At 34.5% G+C, this 14,772-nt stretch overlaps 1 protein-coding gene and 1 non-coding gene across 6 annotated transcripts in view; one reads left to right on the top strand and one right to left on the bottom strand.

Moving 5' to 3' along the window:
* SAMSN1 (SAM domain, SH3 domain and nuclear localization signals 1) overlaps nt 1–14,772 on the bottom strand; it is a 139,996-nt gene that overhangs the window by 44,404 nt on the left and 80,820 nt on the right. Inside the window, exon 1 of one of the 5 annotated variants that reach the window (XM_040484167.1) lies at nt 5,351–5,495. The exons of the other annotated variants lie outside the window; for them this stretch is intronic. Coding sequence (XP_040340101.1) covers nt 5,351–5,407 — 57 coding nt within the window. The 5' untranslated portion in view covers nt 5,408–5,495. Of the gene's footprint in view, nt 1–5,350; nt 5,496–14,772 lie in introns of those variants that run through there. 5 annotated transcript variants of the gene reach the window in all.
* LOC121036597 (U6 spliceosomal RNA) lies at nt 12,384–12,486 on the top strand. The gene has a single exon (XR_005793410.1). It is a non-coding gene; the product is annotated as a U6 spliceosomal RNA (small nuclear RNA).

Below are 14,772 nucleotides of genomic sequence, written 5' to 3'. Positions count from 1 at the left end.
GAAGGTGGAATCCAATCATTAGTATTTCTTAAAGTTCTTCAGTAATTCAAATGTGCAACCTCGGTTGAGAACCATGGATGTGAACATCATTTCTAAACTCTGAAGTGTTCACAGGACTCCTAGGTATCTTGTTACAATATATATTCTGATGTAATAGGTTTGGGGTAGGCCAGAGAATCAGCACTTCTAACAAACTCCTAGAATGCCAAAGCTGCTAGTCTGTATGAACACACTGAGTAGCAAGCACTCAGATCCATGTTCAACTCAGCCTTGGTGGCCCTGTAAAACCCTCTAACAGGATTTCTACTCCATTTTCACCTGAATTATTTTGTTTTAGTTTGAAATCATAATCTATTTTAACTATTTCTTGGAAAACAAATGTGACATAAATACTAAGTAAATATATAATTGAAGAGCACCTTTTGGGAGATTTGGGGGGGGTTGGCGAGAAATAATAACCAAAAGCAAATATATATATATATATATATATATATATATATATATATATATATATATTTACACCCATCATTTTTAAATGGGAAAAGTGAATTTAAAATATTACCTACATTGTATATCACATATCTTATTTGGGATCACATTGTTTGAAAATCCACACATTCAACTGAATTCATCTAAATTAAAGTCCAAAATTATACACCAGATGAAGAAGCAAAAAGAAGTAATGGGGGGAAATCCACAGGTTTAGAAGAAGAAACTGTCCCATATAATCTTGCAAATTTTTTTTTACTAGCGATGTTACCTTGAGTGAAATATTTCATATCTACAGAACTGTTTTCTTTCCTGTAAATTGGGAGAAGAATGCCATAAGCCCCTTGTGTAAGTGCCTGGCCTCAAGTAAACACCTGTACATGTAAACATTTCTTCCCTTTTCTTATACCTGGTTAGATAAGAGTTAAAATGTATTTTAGCAGTCTTGATAGGAAAAGCAGTGAAGAAAGCTCTTTAATGCCACAACTACGTGTCATCCTTGTCTAGGAGCATAAATTCGCACAGCGGGCAGTGCAGTGAAAACAGCTCATAATCAACTCATCACCTCTCATCATTGCTAGGATCAGATGCAAATGGGAAAGAATGCCACTTCAGTCATTGCTAGTGAAAATTAGCTTCTGTGACACTAATGGTGTCTCATTTAGTATGTACTTTAGATTTAAAAATATGGTAAAAAAAAAAAAAAGGCTATTTCCAGAACTGCCATTATTCCAGTGTTTCCCTTTAAAATAACTGTGGTATTTGAATCTTCTTTACTTAAAAAATCCTGAGTTAAAATTTATTAACAGATCATTAATCCCAGATGAATAAAGGCCAAGTTATCCTAATTATAGTTGCAAAGTTTTCATTTGTCTATTCCTTTCCTGATTTTGAAGTTTCTACCATATTCCCTGACCTGGAACAAAGGTCTATGGTTATGTAATGGTGGGCCTCTCAAGAGAGTCTGGCATAGCATTTGCTATATTGGAGTCCTTAAAATAAAACTTAAAAATAAGTTACAGTTTGCATTTACACACATACACATAAACTTTCTTATGTGCACGCTAGCAGACTTAGTGCCAAGAATAATGAAAGTACACTGCACTAAAGAGTATTTATTCCTGAACCAGGATACATAGAGTAGACTCAAGAGACTCCATTCACTTTACAAATATTTATTAGGGCCTACTATATCAAAGGTGCTATGCTAGGTGCAGGAGGGAGATACGTGGTTATACTTATCTCAGTTTTAGGCCGTTATTCTTTTTTGACAATTTGAACATGTGAATATTTAAAAAGTTATTGTGGTTTTACAATTTTAAGCACTGACAGTTGAGTGGACACCTGGAGGGATTTTATTGGTGGAAGTCTTATACCTAATCACAGACAGGAATGGGTATCTCCAACTTCCTTTCCAACTTGCAGAGGCTCTTAAGCATATGTTCTCCCTGGTTTTCATAAAATTTAGCTGGTAATTAAGACAGAAATAGAAGAAATATCTACAGTCCCTATGCTCATAATGGCAGCATAATAAGAACAGGAGTACTGGAAATTGACATATCACACACTTTTCTTTTTCATCTGAGTATGTGTCCCTGCTCAAGTTAATTAACCGTCTCTATGCCTTCTTATCCGTGCAGCTAAATAAGAGTGACTCTCTCACAGACTTGTTAGAAATATTAAATAAATTAATGTAGAAAACCTGAGAACCACAGCAACTAGTATATAATATACTCACAATAAATATGGAAAACTAAAATAAAACATTTCAGATACAGAAACAATCACAGAAAGTTATGTTCTAAAAATTAAGCATTTATAGAGTGTAATGAGATCGTATCATCTACTCCGAATCCCAGATATGCTCAAAATTTTAAAAAATCACTAGCAGCAGTGGGCAGTAGTGATGAGAAGGCAAAAACAGACTTCAAAAAAGAAAGTACAGTACTTTGCATGTATGTTAAGCAAGGCTATTTTTGAAAGATTAATCTAAATATATAACACTTAAGCACTATTCATCAAATTTCCGTGTTAATTTGAAATTTGCCTATATACACCATATAGAGTTCTGAAACACAAATTAGACTTGTTGGAATTTATTAAGATTCCAGTATACATAATGGGTTTCTTTGGTAATCACTCTCCAAAGCTTTTCCAGTTTCCTTCTTGGAGTATCTCTGGTCTCACTCTCTTAGCCTCCACTATGAATCTCTTATAACCACTATGAATACTATTGGTCCTACTTATGAGCTAGCTGCAGGAAAGATCTCACACGAAAAATGGAGATACAGGAATAAAAGCTGAAAATGATGACACATTAATGATAAAATTAAAGATGGTAAAACTGAATTTTAATGTGTGCTTTCATTTTTTTTTTTTGAGTCATGGACATGTCTATTGGTAAGTCTTCTGAATTTAAGAAAATAATAAATTATTACATATATAGATTTGTAAAATCTATCGCTACATTTTTATATCCATGAATACTTGGAACTTTCTCACAATTGTAAGATCTATTTAAAAATACTAATAACAAAGTCCTTCTCCATTGATATCCTTTTCAAATAAACAGGTTTCCTAATTTTTTATTTGAGGGAACCTTAATTATAATATGCATTCACCATTTGAATTGTGTACTAGGTCACCTGAACTATAATCCACAGGAGTTAACATGAACTAGATACTGCAATAACAGTTCCTTCATTTTCAATGCTATCGCTCTTTATTTCAACATTCACAATACAAAGCAAGCAAATCTCTCTCAGACATTCTGAAAGACTATCGTACAAAGAGTATACCTTTAGGGGTCAGGAGAGGCAAGCTATTGTTTGGTATGTACTTAATTAGCTTAGACTGTTATTCCCCATATTTCAGACAGATTTCTTGATGGTTCTGTTCTATTTTTCTAGACACAGATCCTCTGGTCCCTTCCAGTAGATGAAAGAATTTGCACTCTTCATTCTATTAGCCATTTGTTTGTAGAGATCATCATGACATCCATTTCTACCACCTCTTAGGGATTCTGTTGGTTTTCCATAAAATACACAAAAATTATCCAGTAAAACAAATAAATGTGAATTCAAGAGGAGTTGTTTCTAAGACATAATTACAATAATTGGAAAAATATTACCTCAATATAAAAAGAAAGGCTTTTATTGACCCAAAATGTATGAAAACACACTTGTACATATACACTCACATATCTCTAGATTTGAATAGAATGAAACCACTCATCTAAAGATAATTGGACTTCATTCACAACATAAGTTAATATGTTTCCAATGTGACTACTCTCTGTGATATGTTTTATTCCTATATATATATAGAGAGAGTATCAGATATATTTTTGTAAATGAGTAAAGTCAGTAGGATGAACAATACCCACTTATATTTCAATAGTTTCTTCAATTAAGGGAAATGATGATGATAGACTAAACTATTATTTTGAAAATAGTTCACTGACATAATTATGATAGTAACTCACTACATAATGCAGTCCTTGTGAGATACTTTAACTTCAGAATTTAAATACCTAAAGGAAAAGTACCAATTCATATTAACTTTTATGATCCCCTTAGAACCTACTATTGTCAACTCAATATTAGTTGCATTCAATTGAGTACATTCTATATACGATCAATCTTAAATATAAAAGTAAATGATGCTTTTAGAATTTTTTTTCACTCTTTGGGAAACATGCCTTTGAATTTTTATTATATTAGGGGAAAAGATAGACATCATGATATATTATCCAGCTGTATTTTTAACTGAAGATCCCTGACTTATTTTTTAAAGATTGGAAATCATTTATTTATTAGTTTCCTTCAGACAGGTTGTATAGTAACTTGCAAAGACTTATAAAACATTGACCACTGTTCGATGCCTCATCAATCCAGAAGTTCGCAATCAATTCCCAACTCCTTTCTCTCAGAACAAGTGCCAAGCAAATACAGACCAATAATAGATAATAAGTCAGTCCTTTAAAAAGACATCTGAACTCAGTTATAACTCATTCACAGATAGATTAAAAATGGTATTTATCTAAGGAACTCAAGAAATGTAAACGTATTGGAGAAAACCTTTGACACCAGTACTTCATGGTTTCTTTCACATGATTAATGAAACTAATTTAGAGTTCTACAATAGAATCTAAACTTTGTTATCTCATGCTGTACTTTTTGGTAAGTGGCAATTATTGTCAAGACAAAGCCTAGCATAATGTTCCAAATAGAAACAATTAGGCAAATCTATCAATATATGGAGTTTTGGTGCTTCCTAAAATATAACCCAATCCACTCTCTAGTATAATGTTAGTTCAAGCAAGAGTGGGAAACATAATCTTTTCAACAAGCTATCATATTTTAATACAAAAAAATGAAAAAACTCAAATGCTCAGCCAAATCCTCTCTATTTACAATCTTCTCATAATTAAAAGTAATATGAGAGCTGAACCCATAAGGGATAAATTGCATTCAGTTAAATAGACATTGACAAATTTATAGTCATGAAAAATGTTCAAGAATATTTCATAATATCCACCTTTCAAGCAGAGACCACCAATTGATTTCCACGAACTTGGATCTGAGCTCCAACTTCAGTTACAAATGTAAATGATCAAATATACACTATAAGGTAAAATTACAGAAACAATAATTGTCATGTATTATTTAACCTCTAAGTTTTCAACTCATTGTTTTTCACACCTGCCACGAGGCCTTTGACCCTAGGGTTGAATTAATTTATAACTGACAGCTAAGAACAATGTGTGTGTGTGTGTGTGTGTGTGTGTGTGTGTGTGTGTGTATTCTAGTGTATTCTATTAAATGGTTTGGTTTTATGTAACTGTGTATAGTTACCTTACCTTTGGTTTTTGATGTTTCTCCTTCTCTGAAGCATTGGATGGTTTTCTCTTCAACATTTTCAATTCAGACTACTCCAAGTGAGTGCACTTCCTGTTGTTACAGAAACAACTGAAGGCTGTCAGCAGTGTGCGTCTATGATGTACAGCAGATAAGTTTGAGCCCAGTGACCTGCCACTTCCTCCTTTTTGGTCAGGATATGACCTCACAACTACATGGGTAAAGGTTTTTGGTTTTTTTTAATGGTAATTCTTTGGTAACTCTTTAATGTTCTGTATTTGCTATAGTCTGAGGTAGATTCCTAAATCTCACACTTCCACATGCCTTTAGGCATAAAACTATATGATAGAGAATATTATCTCATTTATTTATCTCCCATAAAACTATATGATAGAGAATATTCATGATAGTCAGTTTTATACTTCTAAGTAAACTTTGTTATAAGATGAAATAAACTAGACTTTATGAAATACTAATCCTACTTAAAGTGTATATGCATATACTCAAAAGTAGAGCATGGATGAAATTAATATAAATAGGAATATGACTTCAGAATTAATTGATTATGCATATTGTTACTTTTTAAACACATTACTATGTTGTAAAGCCTTGATTAATGTGAAAATCAGTTAAACAGAACCCTGAATTAACCAGATGTCTTTCTGCTACAAACGATAATGCTATATCCTGATAACTGCTATTCCAGGGATGGTCCAATGGATCAATGGTACATTCACATGAAGCATCCAGTGTCTCAATTTAATAGACCTGGAATAGGGCTAACATGGCTTAGAAAGACTTTTCTCATCAAAATAAATGGTGTAATATTTTTACTATAGTGTCAAAACCAAGATACCCAGAAAGTAAAAGCAGGAAGTTCAAGCTTTCTTGTTGATGAGGGATTTACCAAAGGGAGCCTTGTGGAATGTCTAAAATTCCAGTTCTAGTAAAACAGGCTTGTTAAAATCAACCTAGCTTTCCATTTATAAAACTCCGGGGTTGAAAAGCAATGGTGCCATATTCTTAATTAGCAGCTTCTCTAGGTAAAAATCAGCTGACTCTATTTCTCAGTCTTCCCTCATATCTCTGAGCCCCTCCCCCCGAGGCCCAGTTCTAAGTATTCAAATTTCACTAATCATTTAACAAATATTAAATTAAACGTTGTGTGCTGTTTGACAGTATATCATACCTCTTGATTAGCTTAAAATTATTTATGTCCTATAATAGAATTAAAGAAATACACTTAAGGTTATGATTAATATGCTTCTTCCATGAGATATTAAGAGCACAATTCTATCTTTAGGAGTTATCAGACTGGCATTTTCAAAATAACAGTGAGGACTCTGAGGTTGGGTAATTCCCTAGAAGTATGGCTTAGGTGAAGGCAGTGACCTAAGTGTATTTTCATTTCATCTTTTCAGGAATTGAAAGTCATAACAATATATTCCTTAACAGAAACATTTGCCTCACTTTTTTTACCTGTGAATAGAAGTTTAATTCAGTTGTGGAGTTCAATCAACAATATGAGAATGATAATATTTTCACTTACTACAGTAATAGAGTTTTAGTGAGAGTAAAAGCGAATACCAATAAAGAGCATACTTATCATATGACTTAACATTTAAATACTGTTTTATGTCAAGAAACGTTTGTGGACCTTGAAGTATGAGATTTCAAATTATACTTCTACAGTGATAACTAAAGACTAGAGAACACTCACATTCATGGTGACATACATGAGCTAGACTATATGCAGTTTTAAAAAGTGTTACACTCAAGTAATTTGATAAAAACTCAATTTATGATCTCTAGGTACTTTACCATCATTAACACTATCAGAAATATTTTAAAATGTAAGTAAAACAGGAATATTTTCTTTCAGAATTACAAATGGGAGAAGCAATTTTCTCTTTCTTTTTTTAAAAGTTTATTGATTTATTTTGAGAGTCAGAGAGTGAGCTGGGGAAGGGCAGAGAGAGAGAGAGAGAGAATCTCAAGCAGGCTCCACACTGTCAGCACAGAGCCTGATGTGGGGCTTGAACTCATGAACTGGGAGATCATGACCTAAGCTAAAATCTAGAGTCAGACACCTAACCAACTGAGTCACCCAGGTGCCCTGAGAAGCAATTTTCTAACCTCTACCTCTACTACTCAGGAAAACTGTTTTCTGCAGATTAAAAACATCTCAAGTCCTATCATAGTCTGTTAAACAACTTGTTCCTCAAAATATCTCAGGTGGTAAGGTAGCAAATTTTTTTTTATCAATTATCTACTATGTTTTGGAATTCTGGGGCCACCAAGACATTTAATTAGTGACCAGAATGACCCAGAAAATTCAAAAGTCAAAGGTGCAATAAGAATGGGGTAAAGAGTAACTCTTGAGCACATCTAACTCCCTATCATGATTAAACCACTAAGCCACATGTTGCTTAAGACTTGTTCTGAAGCAGGGAAATTGCAAAACAGCAGTCTGGGTGCTTTGTTTTTACAAATTACCTTAATGGTCTTAGAAGCTAGGCAGGGCAAAGCAAGGTTGGGACTTTGTGACATACATATTACTATTTCTGCGTCATAGGTTGTGTCAAAATTTTAGAGAAACTGCAATCAAATAACGGTTATTGGGATGTAGATGTTATGAGAAAACAGAGTGCGACTATAAAGAGTTGTTTCGGTAGTTCAACAAATATTTATTGGTGGATTGCTACAACATGAATTATCAAATTCAAATCAGAAAAGAATAGGTAAAAGAAAATGTGGTCTGATGCCTTTCCTTCTGATATCTTGATTGCCTGATGGCCTCTGTCTCTTTGTTCCCGGTCATCAGGTTGAAGACTGAAATTTGTAATGTTTGGATTAATCCTAGTCTATACTTTAAAGACACATATATTTTTTTCAATGGAAGGAGGGTTTTCAAATCTTTTAAAATGGAACAATAATCCCCACACCCCCTTAATGTGTACACCTCCAACATGTGGACTCAGTCACAGTAAATCTAAAGCTTCCATGTGTTACTGGGGCAACCATGACGGAAAGTGATTTAAGTAACTATAACCTAAAATACTCCTGACTATACCTCAAATGTATTGTTGGAGGGGGACAACAGAGAAACATCTAAGAACTTGAAAAATAAGAGAAGTGAGATTGTTATCATGAAGTACAACTCTGAAGTTCATATTTAATGTAAGATAGAATCCTGATCTTATAGAAAAAAATGGATTGTATTTCATGTAGATCTACAGACTTTAGTCACTTAACGATAAAGAAAAGAAGGAGTCAATCATAAAAACACATTAAACTTGATAGTTCTGCTTTACTTTCTGGCTCCTTGGAGCAGGTTTCTCTTTACAAATGGGGAAGAAAAGTTTATAGAAAGAAGCCCAGTGGGGCTGCTCTGTTCTTGCCTGTTTATGGCTTGCTAGAAGTGGAGATCCTACACTATCATACAAATTCCAACTCTACACAGGATTTCTTGAAGCAAACGCACATATTGATCTGATGATGTTCTTGCAGATCTTTACTCAATAATTTGGTTGGTAGTTTCAAAGTCATATAGCCATATACGACATATTGGGGTTGACTTATTCTTACAATATGATGGATAAAACACCTCCTTGTTTACACTCGGGTGTTTATAGAGAAATCGTGATATGGGTATTCCCTCATACCTACAGTGGGGATGAAGGGGAGGGGCGGCTGGGGAGAATGGTGGATTTTCTGTGAATCTTCTACATTTCCTAGCTCTCTGAGGTCATTTACCAGGGTCTCTGTAGTCCCTATTTACTAACCCTTTTCTGTAAGGGACCCATCCCCTTCCCTAAGCTCTTGAAATCCCTTCTAATGTCTTTCTAATTGAAAAGTCTTACAGTGGCTTTTCTGCTTTTCCCAGTGACTTGCTTTATGGAATGATGAAGAGTTTTTGAGGAGATACTTGAAAGAAGAGAATATTCTGATCCTACTAACAGCACGTGTTAAGAAGCTATAGCAGTTTATTTTTCTCAGGGAGGCCTGAAATTAAGCATATGTATCCCAAGGATTAATTTTCTTCCAAGAACCCATATGGAATCCATATGAGAAATTCACATTTCACCTATTAATTTCTCCTTGTGATATGATGCCCTGACTGAGTTTTATTACAGAGTTCTCATACCTTCATTAACAGTGATGGGGGTGATGGCCAAACCACTTAGAAGGTGGGAGGAAGTCTTAATTTATTTTGCCCCGCATAGAGAAAGAAGTGTAACAGAGGCAAATATTTGGTAGTACCCACTCAAGCCCCTGGGTTCAAGAAAGAGAGCTTCAGTAAACCTCGAGCATCTTAATTCTCTAACAAGATAATCCATCATGCGGAGATGGATGCATCAAGAAATTTTAGCTGGATTTCATATTTTTTTATGAAACTACTATGTTTTTAATTTTTCTAACTACTTTCTATTTTTTATTTTTATATTTTTTCTAACTACTTCTCTTTATTTTATTTTTATTTTGAGCTCAAAGAGTAACCTTTAAATGATGAGTGAATTCCTTGGGTAGGTCTGCCCACAGGAGGCAAATGTGTTGTTCATACGGACATCAAATAACCTGAGACACTGCAGTCGTATTTCTTAGTATAAGTTAATGAATTGCTATGCTGATTGATCAGAGTATGTCCCAAAAAAGGATCCACTCTTGGTATGCTCAAACATTATCCTTCCGAGATAGGAGAGCAGCTGGTCAGGCCCTAGAGATCCTGGGAAGTCTCTTGAGAGAGAGCCTGGGCCTGCAACATTATTTCATATTTTAAATTTCCCACAAGATAATTGAGAATCTTATCTCATTATCTCGGGTTGTAGAAGAAATAGAGGAATGAGATAAACAAAAAGGACCAATGATCTAAGATGAGTGGGGAACGTAAAGAATCATACAGTAAGAAACTGTCTTGAAAGAGACAAAGAACTTAGATTATATCTGTGCATGGCAAGATGTTGGAAAACAACATAAAAGAAGACTTAGTAAGCAAAAAGTAAGGTGTACCAGTTCCAAAGTGACAAAAATACTTAGGGAAGCTTAGTTTGAGATAAGTGCAAACTATTCAGATTATTCGATAGATTATAAATATATACTAAGTAGTCACCATTAGTAATGATAAAATAAAATTTCATCTATTTATGATTCAAAGTTATAATAAATACTAATAGAGTAATCTTAGTTTCAAAGTTAAAAATAATGAAATTCAGTTTTGAGTGATTATACGGCTGCCATTATGCTGAGTACTTCAGTCATATTTTCCATGTAATCCTCAGAAAATCTCCATAAGCTGCTCTAACGTTGTCAACCTCAACTTCCAGGTGAAGTTAGGTTTGGTGTCCAGTTTGCCTAGCTGGAAGTGGTGGGATCAGGATTTAAACCAAAGCCTCAGCTCATAACCATAATTCTCTATCATAGTTATGCATTGGCATATTTAAAGACTTGCCGTAAAATGGGAGTGATTTCTTTGGGGATTAGGTTCCAAATGGTAAAGGATGTGAAGAAGGTAAGGTTGAGTGGGAGACAGTGTTTCAATCATTATGTTTATAAAATAATTTAAAATCAGTAATTGTGCAACCCATCTAGAACCCTCTTTAATTAAGACAGCACCACAGGGATACCTGCTACCACGTCATTTTCCTTCTCCAACCCAAGCTACCTTGTTTGTGACTCTAAGAATAGTTAAGAGCCCCTCAATGCTATCTTTACTAATAATTTCACACGTGTAAATATCAAGGTAGGAGTACAAATTAGACTCATCCACACTTTATGGAATTACCTATGTTCTGAAGTACCCCAAAGATGACTTTTGATACTTTTCATCTATAAACTCATGCTATCTGTGAAGATACTACCAGGAGCACATTTTTTTCCTCCTCGATCTGGAGCAACAGCTCCCAAATTTATGTTTCTAAAATTTATGTATTATTCTCTTAATCTTTGACTCTTAATTTCACCAGTTTCTGCTTGCTTCAAGGTCACATCTAAATTATCGTCATGATTTTCACATTTCTATAATATTTTTCCCTTCAACACACCTAAATACCATTTGAAGTTCTGTAAAAATTAAAAAAAACAAAAAACAAAAAAACAGAAGCTTCCCTGTCTACTTCCAGAATTTCTACTAGTTCTTTTCCTGACTCCCTCTAGTATTAAAAGCATTTTTCTTATTGTGTACATTCATGTTTTTCTGTGATAGGCCCAAACTTTCTTGAGTATTAGACATTACCTGCTGATTCCTATTTTTATCCTTGAGGATTTTGTACTCTTTCACTCCCCAACTCCCTTATAATTGTTTAGTTAAATCAGTAGTCATTATTATTTTGTAAATATTGTCTGTGGCTAACTCAAATTGTGTTTAGTGCTTTATGCTTAAATTTTTTGTCCATTTCTAGAGCTCATGATTACTTTCTTTTTTTTAATAATTGATTCCCTATGTATAATTAATTATTAATATATCCCAGATAAATGCCCCCAAAAATCTATCAACTGATTAGTTTTGAATATTTAAATATAGATGTCATACTTGTAATTTCAAATGCTCAAACATCTCAGGTTTATTTTTTTCTCTGTTCCAAAGGGGTCTGGTTATTCTCTAAGTATACATGACTAAGGCTGAAATGGAACTTCTCAATTCTCTCTTGATTCGGATACTCTGTGGCCTGAGTCTCACATCATTGTACTTGTCTATTTTCTCATTTGCTAAAACACACCTCCCAAATGGCAGTGTTCTAGGTCCTTGTAGATCCTTCACATGTGGATGCTATTTTGACCTAAAATTGAATTCTACCCTTATTTTTCCTTAGAATTTAGAAGGACTCTCCATTGTCCTCTAGCCTCCAGAGTTGTTACTGAAAATCTAATGCCATTGTGATTCCTGGTTTATTGCATATGGACTCCCTGTCTCTAACTGTATTTCCCCTTTATGCTTGGTATGTCCTAAAATCTCATATTATGTGCCTTGATATGGGTTATTTTTTCATCCCCTGTACTGTTCATTCAATGGTTCTTTCAAAATGGAAACACACATACTCGCTTCAGCAGCAAGTATACTGAAATTGGAACGATACAGAGAAGATTAGCACGGCCCCTGCACAAGGGTGATATGCAAACTCATGAAGCGTTTCAAAATGGAAACACACACCTTCTGGTCTGTGTTTGTTTAATAAATTCTTCATCTCTCTTTCTTCTCTCTTTCTGGTAATCTAATTAATCCAATGTTAGACATCCTGGATTGATATGCATATTCTTTTGTACTTCTCTGTTTCTACTTCTTTTTCTTTGTTTTGTTCTTTTTGTTGTTTTTTTTTTTTTTACCTTCTAGGAAATTCCATTATTTTTTCTACTAACGACCTAACAAATGTTTTTAGCTATAATATTTTATTTTGCCAAAGTTCTTTCTGATTGTTCTTTTTATAACATTCTGTTCTTTTTTATTTTTAATACCGCAGTAAAAATTAATGAAATCAACTGTCATTCAACCATATGGATAATCTTAAAAATATAATATTAAATGAAAAGAAAACATTCCCAAAGGAATTACATATAGTATGATTGTCTTTAAGACACACACACACACACACACACACACACACACACACACTTTAAAAAAAAGGAAAGAGTAAGGAACACAGCCCTGAGTATAATGATTCACTCAGGGGAAGAGTGCAGCATAGACAGATACAGGTTATTTTCGAGGTCTCACCTGTTATTTCCTGGTTATATTTTAATAATAATATATTATTAAAACTAAAGAAAGTGGGTTTTGAAAAACATTCTGTTTTTAATCCTTGATTAGGTAGTAAAACATATTGGGTAAGAGGGTGCACCTTTGTACACAGTAGGCTACCTCATTTCAAATCCTGGCTCTACCTTTAGTAGGATGTCTTTGGAAAGTTCCTTGGCCTTTCTATAAAATGGACTTGGCAGTATTGCATACCTCAGAGAGAATACTGTGACCATTATGTTAGACATTATTATAAAATTAGTACAAAGAAGCATCTGGCATGTACTAGACACTGAGAACTAAATACATACATGAAATATGTTCTTTTTCTGAGGTCATTAATTATCATTAGTTGTTTCCCTTCGGTCCCTTTCTTTATCTTGGTCTCTCTCTGACTTCTTTCTTCGTCTGCTTTGATCTCTGTCTTTCATCTCTGAGGCGTTCTTTAAATGTCTAGCTACCTTTGGCTGTCAGTACATCACTAAGAGCATGGTATGTAAATCGTTATTGGCTCTGTAAATGGGTGGGCTTATGAGGTGACTGGGCAGCGAGGAAGTTTTTTCAGCAGAAGACCCCCAGATGGCAGTTTCTGGAGTTCTATTCTCCGAAAGCATTCAGGTTTGGCAGGTAATAATCATTCTGTGTCCTGGAAGGGCTGTGGGGGAGAGGGAGGAGCTTCCCTGCAGTTCTCAAACGCTGCAGCTTTTGGTGGCTCTTTGGTGTAGGCTGCCTCACTGTGCTGAAGCATCCTTTTCTGCAGGTCCTGAGACTGACACTTGCTCCAGTCCTCCATTCACTTCTTGTGGTCCCAAACTCTAGTTGGCATCTCTCCTCACATCTTTTTACCGAGTGTATTTGTTGGTGTGGATTTTCATCTTTTTTATAAACGTGTGGAGATAATATACTACATTTAAGCAAAGTCTAGTTGTGCCAACTCTGTTTCTTCACATCTTTATCACCTCTGACTCTCTTCTTTCATTCTGTCCTTTAAAACATTTGCATCTTGGGGCACCTGAGTGGCTCATTCGGTTACGCATCTGACTTGATTTCAAGTCAGGTCGTGATCTCACAATCCTGAGAGATCCTCTCATTAAGCCCTTCATCAAGCCCCGTGTCAGGCCCTGTGCTGGGCATGGAGTCTGCTTAAGATTCTTTCTCTCCCTCTCCCTTTCTCCCCTCACCCATCCCGAAAGAAAGGAAGAAAGAAAGAAAGAGAAAGAAAGAAAGAAGAAAGAAAGAAAAAGAAAGAAAGAAGAAAGGAAGAGAGAAAGAAAGAAAGAAAGAAAGAAAGAAAGAAAGATAGATTTGAGTCTCTTTATCTTATTTGCCATGATCCTAATTATATGGAACATACATCTAATTACAAAAAACCAGTCCCTGTCACTACTACTCCTACCTTACGAATTCTAAGGTATACATAGGACATGGCTACTGGTATGACATGGTAGGAAGAAGCCAGGCCACAAACAGGAAGCTTTTCCATGTCAAGTCCACTCTCACATTTAAGTATTTGTGCTCTCTAGACATTTTCAGATTCCTTTCATAAGCGCAGACATACAGTATCTTATGAAATAGTTTGCCTTTTAATTCTTTATAGACAGTATAAAACGATAATAAAAAAAACTTATATTTCATTAAAAAAATCTTCAAAGTAATTTTTAAACTAAGACTATAATTCAGTATCACCTGAATCAT

This window comes from Herpailurus yagouaroundi, unplaced genomic scaffold, assembly GCF_014898765.1.
Source record: "Herpailurus yagouaroundi ecotype Mexico unplaced genomic scaffold, PumYag 162, whole genome shotgun sequence".
Classification (NCBI taxonomy): domain Eukaryota; kingdom Metazoa; phylum Chordata; class Mammalia; order Carnivora; family Felidae; genus Herpailurus; species Herpailurus yagouaroundi.
Note: the sequence above shows the minus strand (reverse complement) of the source record. Positions and strands in the feature narration are given on the sequence as shown.